Raw genomic sequence first — 12,657 nt, forward strand, 5'->3', positions numbered from 1 at the left:
CTGTCTGTCTGTCTGTCATCTATCCATCTATCTGATCTCATCAGATCTTTGAAGCCAAGCAGGGCTGGCCCTGGTTAGTGTTTGGATTAGGCACCACCAAGAAAGTCCAGGGTTGCTACGCAGAGGCAGGCAACAGCAAACCACCTCTGAATGTATACTGCCTTGAAAACCCTATGTTGCCATAAGTCAGCTGCGACTTGACAGCAAAAATAACTACCGGTAACTAACTAAATAATACTAAAAGATGGTCAGGTTAGCTGGGAAAACTTTCAGAAGTGGTGCAGAGAGGTTTAAGCTGCCAATGTGAAGTGGAAGAGGATGAAGAATGAATGGATTGTAAAACTTAATTCTTGAACTCTCTGCATTTAAATTTTAGTTAAAAGGCAAGGCATTTTGCTTATTTCAGCAGAGGAGCCCTGTTATGAAATGCATGGTTGATGCCTCCCTATCTGTCTTTCTGTGTATCCACCTTATACAGTTATATGTACACACCATGTGGCTGTACAGTTGTGGTCCTGATAAAAGTTATTCCAGAGTCTTTTTATGCCCTGTAAATTTACAACAAACTTATATAGTTCCAAACAAAGGGAGGGGCTGTGGCTCAGTGGTAGAGCATCTGCTTGGCATGCAGAAGGTCCCAGGTTCAATCCCCAGCATCTCCAGTTAAGGGGACTAGCCAAGTAGGTGATGTGAAAGACCTCTGCCTGAGACCTTGGAAAGCCACTGCCGGTCTGAGTAGACAATATTGACTTTGATGGACCAAGGATCTGATTCAGTATAAGGCAGTTTCATGTGTTCATTCTTGAAAGCCGGCAAAAATGTTGCCACCTTCAGTAATCTATTCCCAGTGCAACTGGAGACAGTGAGCTAATGAGAAGTCTATGACTGATGGGGAAGGGTGGGGCTTGGGGGCGTTACATGATTGACACTTCTATACAGCTTGTCATTTTTTTGCAGCTAGAAAAATCTGCATGACCTTTCTGCAGAAAGCATCAAAATGTTTGCGCAGGAAGGCATCGGTGTGAAATCTGGGCAAAAATGGTGATATCCGGAGCACCCAATAGCTCTTTTCTCATGCTCGTTCCCAGGCTGTTCCCAAGGGAAGAGCTTCATGAGTCAAATCTGCATGATTTCATCTTAAACGTGAGCATTTCAGCAAGGTGCCCCCCCCCCCGTTTCTAAAAGAACGGGATGTTCGAGCAGCTCTGGAGAGGCTTGGTCTGTCGTTAGTCATTGGGAGTTTTACCCATTGGATTGCAATTGTGGCTGTTGGCAAACAGAGACAGCTACTTTCCTGACTCTGCTCCAGAATAATTCCCAGCTTTTTATCATTTGAGTAAATGCCAAGACCCTTAAGGGAAATGTAACGGGCTTTGGGGTGGGGCTTTCCAGCGGGGGATATGCCCTCTCCTCCCCTAAGGAGCCGCATCCATCGCTCAACATTCTCTGGTTCAATTTAGGTAGCAATAGCTCAGCACAAGCCAAAAGGGGCCTGGAGATAAACATGATTTCTCCTTTAAAACCCACACACACACACACACACACACACACACACCGGTTCTTTTGGAACTTGTGAAATGTCTCCTCTGCTAGATAAGTCCCAGCTTGTGATGTGAAAGACCTCTGCGGCTCAGTGGTAGAGCCTCTGCTTTGCATGCAGAAGGTCCCAGGTTCAATCCCGGGCATCTCCAGCTAAAGGGACTAGGCAGGTAGGTGATGTGAAAGACCCCTGCCTGAGACCCTGGAGAGCCACTGCCGGTCTGAGTAGACAGTACTGACTTTGATGGACCAAGGGCCTGATTCAGTATAAGGCAGCTTCATGTGTTCGTGTGACAAAGTTGAGGGTGCTCTTTTTTTTGGGGGGGGGGGTTGTCCCGTAACTGCTCTGCAGAGAGAGGGGGAATGTGAAGCCTAGCTTAGTTCTTCCCCCCTCAGCATTTTTATGAACACCCCCCCCCCGCTTCTTGCAGCAGGTGTCAGTGGTCTGCTTCATACATCTACTTGCTTCAAAGCAATGACATTTTAAGTTAATTAAATATGCGCTAATTCCGTGGCATTTGCTTCTACCTCCTCCAACTCCGCCACACATGAAATACGGGTGAAACATGGTGGCTGTTGTTATTATTATTTAAAAATCTTCCATCCATCCGCTTTACTCAGATGCTAAGCTGTTTGTTGATGATTGAACAGAGGGAGATAAAGCAAGCGAGAAATGCACCTGTCTGTTGTTTCATTTGAGAAAATCCACAGGTAGAACATGAAGGACTATGCAATATTTTAAAACAGTGGTCGGCAGGCTGGTCTCTTTACTAGAGGCGATGAGCTCAGAAAACAGAAGAAGGGGTGCAACATAAGGCAGTCACTTAGAGCAGGGGACAGAAACGGACCTACGAAACCAGCTTTGCATTCGCAAGTGCTTTTTTTTTTAAATGTTTGTCCTTAATCATATTCATACCACCAGTAAGAAAAAAAATAAATAATAATAAAAAAATCCCCAGCACATTGACTAATAAGGCCTGGTCCTCCACAATATGTATTGCCTCCTCCCACCACCTAGTAGTTTTCTCTTAGGGTTGCCAACCTCCAGGTGGGGCCTGAAGATCTCCTGGGACTGCAATTGGTCTCCAGACTGCAGAAATCAGTTCTCCTGGGGTAGACGGCGGCTTTAGAGGGCAGATTCTATGACATCGCACTAGGGTTGCCAACCTCCAGGTACTGGCTGGAGATCTCCCACTACTACAACTGATCTCCAGCCGATAGAGATCAGTTCATCTGGAGAAAATGGCCACTTTGGCAATTGGACTCTATGGCATTGAAGTCCCTCCCCTCCTCAAACCCCACCCTCTTCAGCCTCTGCCCCAAAAATCTCCAGGTATTTGCCAACTCGGAGCTGGCAACCCTGCATCATACCATGCTGAGGTCCCTCCCATCCCAAACCCCACCACAAATCTCCAGGAATTTCCCCACCTGATGCTGGCAACCCTCTTTTGCTACATCAGAGGTATACCCTTTTCCCAAAGGTGGTTCCCTACATTATGCAGAGCCTCCATAGCCACACCAAGAGCTTTTTCCCATTGCAACTGGGAGTGCGGCCTCTACTCACTTTTCCTCTGTGCTCTGTAGCCCCCCCCCATTTTTTGGGGGGGGGGGTAAATTAGAAACATGAAAAAGGACAATGGTAGAACATTTGACCCCATTCAGGAGTTAGGTGTGCCAAAGGAACAGCAGAAAACAGCAATATTAGACAGATTTTTTTCTGTCCTCCCCCTAGCCCTAGGCCAGTAGTTGAGACGGGGAGGGGGGGACACATTTCTAGTGCAATACAAAAGGAACTGCATTTTGGTGCCACTTGGATCAACTTATAAACCCTCTGCAGTGTTGACAGAGTGAAACAGCTGCCTATAGTACTTAAAGTATCCCCCAGTCATCCCAGGTCCGCATTCGACTATGTACAGATTTGACAGGTACCGTATTGAAAACTGGATTGTCATGTGTTTTGCCTTGTTTTTTTAATTCGACGGCAGTAGGGCAAACCAGCCATTAAGTTACCAAACCAAGGAGCTAAACGTCGATTTAAACTTTTTTTGCTTTCGCATGGCTTGATCAGCACCAAAGGTTTGCTGCTTTACTCTGGGTGGGTGAAAGCAATTAATTTCCCCCCTTCCTCTAGCAAACACACACACACACACACACACACACACACACACACAACATATTATAGGTTGGCAATTCAGGTAACATACACCAGTCTATTAAAAAACTGTAAATGCTGTTTTCCTTTTTATTTTAAACATATTTTTGTTGTAATTTTACAAAAAAGAAAAATCAATAGTTGGTACTTTCTTTCTTTTCTTTTTTTTTTTTACGCCCAGATATGTTCTGAATATTAACAGATCTTTAAAGAGAGCCGTTCCGTGAAATCTCTCTCTCTCTTTTTTTTTTTTAAGTGGACTGTCTTGAAGGTTTTTAAGCCACAGTAAAGCTAAAATTTCAAGTCTTTTTTGGGGAGGGGAACAGCTCCTCTCTCTCTCTCTCTCTCTCTCTTAATACTTTCAGCAAAGACGGGCACTGTGTATGCAGCTCTGACTGTCTTTTGCTTGGCCCTTTGCTATTTGGTTTCATACTGTTCCCCCACCGGAAAGAAAAAAGAAGAAGAAAAAAAAAAACAGCAATAAGCTCACACCTCACATTCTCTCGCTGGCTGCTGGTGGCAAGTACAGGATCCATACTCATTAATGATCACCAGCGCACCCTCGATGTGATTGGGTTTGTAATCGACGTAATACTCCTGGGCTGACATGGCAGCCATCTGATGCATGGTCTGCTTCTGCTTCTGCTTCCTACGCTGGGTCACAAAGCACTGCCTCAGTTGCCTAAGGCTGGCCGGGAAACACTTCCAGGAGACATACAACACCAAGACCACTATGAGGAAGGAGAAGATCAGGGCCATGGTCCCCGTGACCACCTTGTGGATCTGAACAGCGTTCTCGCTGCTCTCGCCGGGCATAGTTACCGTGACGGCATTTGTCGTCCTGGCCCCCTCAGTCTCCTGCATGTCGTAGTTCAGAGTGGCAGGGCTGTAGCTGAACAGTTGGTCACTGTTGTTCCCTACAGCCGGCTGCAGGTTGCCCTGGGTTGTCTGGTCCAGGGCATCTTCACACAAGTGAAAAGCATAGACCGCGTCCAAGACATCCTCACCCTGCGCGTACTCAGGGGTGGCGCAGAGCAAGTTACTGTCGTAGCGGCCCTTAAAGTTGCTCAGCCAGGAGGCCAAGGCACAGATGTTGCGGCCACAATCCCAGATGTTGGCAGAAAGGCTGATGCTAGTGAGGGCTTTCCAGGAGCTGAGGATCCTCGGGTGAATGTAGGTGAGATGGTTGGAATCCAGCTGCAGGGACTGGAGGTGAGGGACGCTCTCAAAGACATGTGGCTCAATGTATTCGATCTCGTTGCCTGAGAGGTCCAGCTTTTCTAATTTCCACACCCAGTCCAAGGAATTCACCACGATAGTGACCTTATTCCTCCGCAGGCAGAGGGAGTGCAGTGCCAGGAGCCTGGGGAAATGGGCCAAGTTCACTTTCACCAAGTCATTGTGTTCCAGGTGCAACTCAGTGAGTTTAAACAAGCCAGCGAAAGAGTTTCGAGCCAGGCTTTTCAACTGATTGTATCCTATGTCGAGAAACTTGAGGCTGCGGCAGTCCTGGAAGATGCGGACGGGCACAAACTTGATGGCGTTGGACCGCATGTGCAAAGTCGTCAGCTTCCGCAGCCCGTGGAACAGGTCCGGCTCCAGAGCCTGCAGATTGTTGTAGGATAAATCCACACTGCGCAGGTTGGGCATGGGCCGGAAGGTGGTGTTGGGCAGCTGGGTGATCTTGTTGGAGCTCAGGGTGAGCTCTTTCACTCGCCGCAGCTTGTGGAAGGCATTTTCCTCCACGGAGCAGATGTGATTGTGATCCAGATAGAGCCACGTGAGTTGCATTAACCCCGCGAACTGTCCGTCACGCAGCTCGGAGAGGCTGTTGTACCGCAACGACAAGCCCATCACGCCCGACAGGTTGTGCGGCATCTCCGTGAGGTTCAGCGACTCGCAGTACAATAGCCTGCCCTCACACCGGCAGAGGGACGGACACCCACTATTCACGGCTGGGAGCATTTTGGAAAAGAGAGCCAGCGCGCACAGGATCCACCCCGGGGGCTTCCTTAGCAGCCAGTTTAAACAGACACCAATAAGGAGGAAATCCATTAGCGAGAATATTCCCAAAGGCGCATGAGAATGTCCATGGAACCTTTTGTTCGCCAGTTTCCTTTCCGTTCCAATTCTACATCATACCGTATATCAAATAGGGGGGGAAGGGGTGGGGGCCAGGCAAGAATAAACGTAGCATGGGGGCCGAATATTTCACTTCGGGGTGTCTTTAAAAAACAACAAGGTAAAGCCAGCATGCAGAAATCTGTACAGTATTAAAGTTCAGAGGCATTCGAAAGGTACAAGGGGTTTCGTCCACGTTAGACGCTGCAGCAAAAAAGGAAAGAACAATTAAAAAAAAATATCTCTCTCTCTCTCTCTTCAGGAAAGAATTAAATTTTTAAAAAGTGTCTTACCCACCCTTTTCCAGAGAATGACAACCTCCATTCAGCCGCTTCCTTTGTGTTTGGACTTAATTATATGCAAGGCTAAAAAGGAGCTCTCTGTTGCCACCAATTCTGTCTCTTTTCGGCTCTCTGCGAGGTTGGCAGGCGCACAATGTCTCACTTTGCTCCGTCTCAAAGGGCAAGAGGCATGTCCAGTGAGCTTTTTTCTCCCCCTTCCCTATTTTTAAGCCGACTCCCAAGACCTCCAAGTTTCAGAAGTATGGGCATAAGGCATGATCTTCCTTCCTTTCTCTCTCTCTCTCTCCCCTCTGTCCTTTTTCCCCCCTCTGCAGTTAATACTGTGACGTGGGGAACGAGAGAGGAGGGGGGGTGCGGAATGAAAGAAAGAAGCCCCTTCCAAGAAAAAACAAACAAAAAACAAACCCAAAACTCTTTACTTAACAGCTCCCCAAGATCTGACAGTCTCTTTCATGTCCATCGTTGGAGAAGACCGGCGACCACCTTTTTACTCCACCGAGACGGCATCCTGTTCGCTTCGCCCACCGGACCGGCGAAAGATGGCTTTATTCCCCCATCCCTGGTTCGCTTGGCTTGTTAGAAGATGCTTAGAGCAGAGAGAGAGAAAACAGAGAAAGAGAACAGCGCGCATCCCTCCTTCCCGGCAGAGCAGTATGTAGCCACAGCATGCAGAGGCGCCCGGCGCTCGCTGCGTGTCGTAAGCTGTTCACGATTGTATGCCTGCGCCGTTGCTTCGCAGACATGGGCAAACGGGGGGGAAAGGAAAAGAGGGTGGGCATCTCACCAACATTTTAGGGAAACCGGTAAAGGAAGATGCCTTCTCTCTGATGAAACGGGAGAGACTTTGAAGCGCTGTTAACTCCGACGCGCACATGCATGCACACAGACGCACACACCAAGACAGCTGCAGTGGCAAAGGCATTTCTGAGGATGCAGCCATGGGATTAGATGCCCTTTCTCCTTATTCTTTGTTTCAACAGGGGTCCGAGCGTATACGGGGAAAGGGGATTCAGACTGGGGATAGGGGAAGATGAGTGTACCTTCCTGGGTTTTTGTTTGTTTGTTTGTTTGTTTTCCAGGAAGGATCTGTCCACATCCCAAGCCTTGGGTGCTTTTATGTTGTCTGAGATGAGGATTTGGCTCTCCCCCTCCCCCTCCCCCCCAGTTCGTTTTACAGGGAGAGGTGGGTGTTGAACACACTCCATTCCGTTTTCTCCTTTCGGTGTGCATGCGTCTGAGAGACGTAGATGCAGACGAGGTTGTTGTAAACGGGACCGGGATCGTGTGAGAGTGAATACGGCTTGGTCTCTTCACCATTTTGCATTTTTTAAAAAGCCTTTAGTACACGCTCTGGCTAATGGCATCTTTGTGGGGAAATCGCCGCTGGTAGATGCTTCGGCACACAAAACCGTTATTCATGTGCTCCGAATGCTGCATTTATGAATCAATCTTCCGTGCAGCTTGCTTCTGGGGAGTCTGTGTGTGTGCGTTGTGAGGGAGGGAGAGGCAGGGTCAGACCCCCCAAGCTTTCTAGAACTGGGCTGATGTTTTGTTCAGTGGACCAAGAAATGCCTGCCCGCTAATTTCAGCCACCCTTAGGTATGGGAAAGGCCATTGTTGACAGGCATTTTCTGCATCTTTTAGTGACTTGGGGGAACAAGTACCCACTCTGTTGCCAGGGAAATGCTGCTCAGTTTTGTGCCCGTTTTGCGGCACACCTGAACGCCTGCCCTGGCCGGTGTTTGTGAGCAAGCACTTCATGCTTGGGGGGGGGGGGGAGGATGGATACTTGCATTTGGATCCTAGAGCATTTGATGCTCTGCAGAGGCATTGAATAAAACTGTCATGCTAGATAACATTAAGGGTGCTTTTTCGAGGGGTATGCCATTGGAAATGGGACTGGGGCCATCTGGATGTAGTATCAAGGAGCAAAATCTCAGTTCCTTCGGAATTCCTCAGTTCCTTCATAGGCGTTTGGCACCCAGTAGAAGGCTGGGTCCAAAGAGTTAAAACTGACATTCGGGGAGGGGGGGATCCCACAGAACTTAGAGCAGGGTAAATATTGCCCAGGCTATAGGGAGGGAAATGCTGTTTCATACTATGAAATGTTGGAAACAGGGAAAGGAAGGAAGGAAGAAGGAGAAAAAGAGAAAGGGGAAGGAAGGAAGGAAGGAAGGAAGGAAGGAAGGAAGGAAGGAAGGAAAAGAAAGAAAGAAAGAAAGAAAGAAAGAAAGAAAGAAAGAAAGAAAGAAAGAAAGAAAGAAAGAAAGAAAGAAAGAAAGACAGAGAGAGAGAAAGAGAAAGAGGGAAGGAAGGAAGGAAGGAAGGAAGGAAGGAAGGAAGGAAGGAAGGAAGGCAGGAAGGAAGGAAGGATAGAAAGTTGGAAGGGAAGGAGGGAGGGAGGAAGGAAGGAAGGAAGGAAGGAAGAGGAAAGAAGGATGGAAAGATGGAAGGAAGGAAGGAAAGAAGGAAGGAAGGAAGGAAAGAAGGGAGGAAGATAAAAAGAAAGAAAGCTTTACTGCTACAATTTTCCATTTTCAGCATTCACTGTAGCCTCCTTATGTATTTTAAGGTGTGTTGCTGGACAGGAGAGCCAAAAGCAAAGCTCGAATCCCATCTCAAATGAGTCTGTTTTGCAAGGGTGGGTTGACTCCTCCTACTCCCCCCCCCCAGTTCCCTGCCCAGGCAGTCCTGTGTTGCTTATCCTGCCCAATGGTAGCAGTGGATAGGAAAACCAGTAGGGAAGCAGGTGAAAGGCAAATGGGGGGGGCAAAGGGGGGTGGAGAGATTGTGGAGTCTCTAGCCAGAGGCTTTGCAGATGTGCTGGACAACAACTCTGTGTAGCCTAGGAAAGTGTCAGGGTGCTGGCATTGCAGCTCTTCATGGCTTCATAGCAATCTTCTTGCCAGTCCCTTGCCATAAAATATTTGTCTATGTGTTTGTGTGCATGCATGCCTGTGTGCATGTGCAGGGAGGAGCTGTGGCTTAGTGGAAGAGGCTCCGCTTTGCATGCAGAAGGTCCCCTGTTCAATCCCCGGCATCTCCAGTTAAAAGGACCAGGTAGTAGGTGATGTGAAAGACCTCTGCCTGAGACCCTGGAGAGCCGTTGCCAGCAGGAGGAGACAAGATTGACCTTGATGGACCAATGGTCTGATTCAGTATAAGGCAGCCTTCTGTGTGTGAGAAAGAGAAAGAGAGAAAATGTGTTATCTGTTAAGCCACAATAATAATTTCTTCAGTCACTAATGTCTGATTTGTTGATGTGTCTTGGTTGCTCAGGGGTGCTGCAGAAGGGAGAAAAAAGAAACCACATGGTAATAGCGGGGAATGGGGGTTACTTGATTTACTTGAATCCCTGTAAACAGTAATGGGATTGTCGCTTTTCGCGGGCAGAATTGCAGAAATGAGCATGCAGAAATGATCCCAGATGATCAGCAATGAAAAAAACCCTCCAAACCTTCTTGAGACAATCTCTTGGATGTCCTGGGTCATGCGCACAGAGGATCCTTGCCTTTTGTGTGTATGTGAATTTCCAAATGACTTATCACTCTAACTCATGGCGAGCTGGGTGACCCTGTATGGTAATGAAAGCACCAAAAATAGCTTACCCACAGGTAAAGTAGAGAGGGCTCTGCCTTGTGGAGCCTCCAGGTGTGAAGAAAAATATGGCTTTGTAAAAACGGGGGAGGGAGGCAGCCTATAGAGAAGTGAACATGAGCGGGGGGGGGGGGGGCAGAACAGGGATAGCAGCTAAGAAATAAAGGAAAAAATCAGGGAGGGGGGAAAATCAGCCTGTTTATGTCCCTGAGAGTTCAGAGTATCCCAGAGGGTGGAGATTTTGGAGGAATGGGGGTCTGACTGTAATAGTTTGCGGCCCTCCCCCTAGTTTGTACTGAAAATGCTTAAAGCAGTTTGCAAAATTAAACCATGCATCAAGTACTATTCTTGGCCGTGAAAGATCTGGGCTTCAAATTTCTGTCTCTCCTCAGAGCCAGGAGTGTGGTTCTGAGGAAACCATCCCTCAGTCTCTGCTTCCAGCTGATAACGGGAATGTCTATTCCCCATGAGGGTGTTATTTGAGGGGGGGGGAGCAGATCACTGTGGACGTTGGTAGTGCTCTTTAAAAAGGGTACATTATTTCTGTTATTCATGGGGCATAAAAGGTCACCCATGCAGCAAAGGAGTCTCTTGACATAGAGAAATGGCCTCATGGGGGCAAATTATGCCTTATGCAGAGGAATGTGTTTCTTTTCCCCTAAATCTCCTCTCTTTCCTGGAGGCCACAGACTAGAAAGCAGGAGTTAACCCTTACCTAAGAAACATAAGAAAAGCCCTGCTGGATCTAGCCAAGGCCCATCTAGTCCAGCAGTCTGTTCACACAGTGGCCAACCAGGTGCCTCTATGAAGCCCACAAACAAGACGACTGCAGCAGCATTGTCCTGCCTGAGTTCCATGGCACCTAATATAATAGGCATGCTCTTCTGCTACTGGTGTGGATCATGACTAGTAACCATTTTGACTAGTAGCCATGGATAGCCCCATCCTCCATAAGAACATAAGAGAAGCCATGCTGGATCAGACCAAGACCCATCAAGTCCAGCAGTCTGTTCACACAGTGGCCAACCAGGGGCCTCCAGGAAGCCCACAAACAAGACAACTGCAGCAGCATTCTCCGGCCTGTGTTCTGCGGCACCTAATAGAATAGGCATGCTCCTCTGATCCTGGAGAAAATAGGTATGCATCATGACTAGTATCCATTTTGACTAGTAGCCATGGATAGCTCTATCCTCATAAGAACAAAAGAAAAGCCCTGCTGGATCAGACCAAGGCCCATCAAGTCCAGCAGTCTGTTCACACAGAGGTCAACTAGGTGCCTCTAGGAAGCCCACAAGCAAGACGACTGCAGGAGCGTTATCCTGCCTGTGCTCCACAGCACCTCATAGAACAGGCATGTTCCCCTTTCTCTATCACCCGCTCTTCTTTTTTAGATCCCCCCTTCCCCCCCACTCAAGCTCCTTTCTATTTCTACAGGAGAAAAGACACGGGGACCTGTTGCGGTTGCCATCATCCAGGTGGTTCCTGGAGATCTCCTGGAATTACGACTTATCTCCAGACTACAGAGATCTGTCCCACTGGAGAAAATGGCTGTTTTGGAGGGTGGGCTCTATGGCATTATACCCCTCTGATGTCCCAAACCCTGCTCTCCCCAGGCTCCACCCATAAATCTGCAGGGATTTCCCACCCCCTCATACACTCCTGATTGCAGCTTCCAGTGATTTTTTTTCAATTTTATACAAACAAGGGGGTGTTCTCTACCCAGGGTTGCCAGCTTTGGGTTGGGAAATACCTGGAGATTTTTTTGGGGGGTGGAGCCTGAGGAGGGTGGGGTTTAGGGAAGGGAGGGACTTCAATGGGGCATGATGTCATAGAGTCCAACTTCCAAAGTGGCTATTTTTTTCCTGGTGAACTAATCTCTATTGCCAGGAGATCAGTTGTAATCCCAGGAGATTTCTAGCCACCACCTGGAGGTTAGTACAAAAAGTAGAATAGTGCTGTAACAATAGCAACTGGGTAAGGGGAAAACAGCTCAAGCTCTAAATTTAAGAAAAAAACAATGCTATTTATAGAAACAAACTATACACAACTAAGTGCAACAAGACATATCAACTACAATGCCATGGAAATACTAAGCAATATCCAATTGAGACAGATTACAATGAAAACTTTAGAAATTCCCAAAGTTGGCAAGCAGGACTTGAGATGGAATGGCTTGAATTTAGAGCTTGTGCTATTTTCTCCTTACCCAGCCACCTGGAGGTTGGCAACCTTAACTACCACTGGGAATATTCCATTTTGGCTTCAGATATGGTGAAGACTGGACTCAAAGAATAATTTCCCAATGCTAACTTGTGCTGAAATAAACCTTCCGTGAAACTTAATCTGGAAGTGGCCTATTTTTTTTTTCTGTTCTCATTTTGGACTCTCATTGTTGCTGAAATCTTACACTTCCAGATTTGTCCAAAAGTTCTAAATGCTGCCTATGGCAAATTAACTGGTTTAAATGAGGTTTTTGTTTGTTTGTTTTTTAATTAAAAGGTAGCTATTTCTAGGCATGGGCACAAACTAAATATGTGCATATTTAAACAGACCAACTAAATTGGCCATATAACATAGCTGAGAAATAACATACAAAAATTACCTTTTTTTGTTTGCCGTCAAGTCACTGCTGACTTGGCGACGCCGTAGGGTTTTCAAGGCAAGAGACGTTCAGAGGTGGCTTGTCTTTGCCTGCCTCCATGTCATGACCTTGACATTCCATGGAGGTCTGCCATCCAAATAAATAACCAGGGCTGGCCCTGCTTAGCTTCTGAGATCTTACAAGATCAGGCTAGCCTGGAGCCACCCAAGTCAGAGCATTGGAATTACTGGTGCCATTGAAATTGGCTGTGCTTTTCATGCCACCAAAACTTTCATTTTTTTGTTAATTCTCTCTTCCAACTGCAACATATATTACATATTCATGTTTTACCAGTCGTGAAACCC

General features: G+C 47.3%; 2 protein-coding genes across 2 annotated transcripts in view; one reads left to right on the plus strand and one right to left on the minus strand.

The window, feature by feature from the left end:
• CTNNA2 (catenin alpha 2) overlaps positions 1 to 12,657 on the plus strand; it is a 633,745-nt gene that overhangs the window by 391,221 nt on the left and 229,867 nt on the right. The gene's annotated exons all lie outside the window — the stretch shown is intronic.
• LRRTM1 (leucine rich repeat transmembrane neuronal 1) lies at positions 4,178 to 5,857 on the minus strand. The gene has a single exon (XM_056855154.1). It carries the CDS (start codon positions 5,744 to 5,746, stop codon positions 4,178 to 4,180), a length of 1,569 nt encoding a protein of 522 aa, XP_056711132.1. The 5' UTR covers positions 5,747 to 5,857.

This window comes from Euleptes europaea, chromosome 9 (genome assembly GCF_029931775.1).
Source record: "Euleptes europaea isolate rEulEur1 chromosome 9, rEulEur1.hap1, whole genome shotgun sequence".
Classification (NCBI taxonomy): Eukaryota; Metazoa; Chordata; class Lepidosauria; order Squamata; family Sphaerodactylidae; genus Euleptes; species Euleptes europaea.

Bases quoted from the DNA above. Each gene is read 5' to 3' on its own strand.
- LRRTM1 (XM_056855154.1), bottom strand. From the start codon at position 5,746: ATGGATTTCCTCCTTATTGGTGTCTGTTTAAACTGGCTGCTAAGGAAG.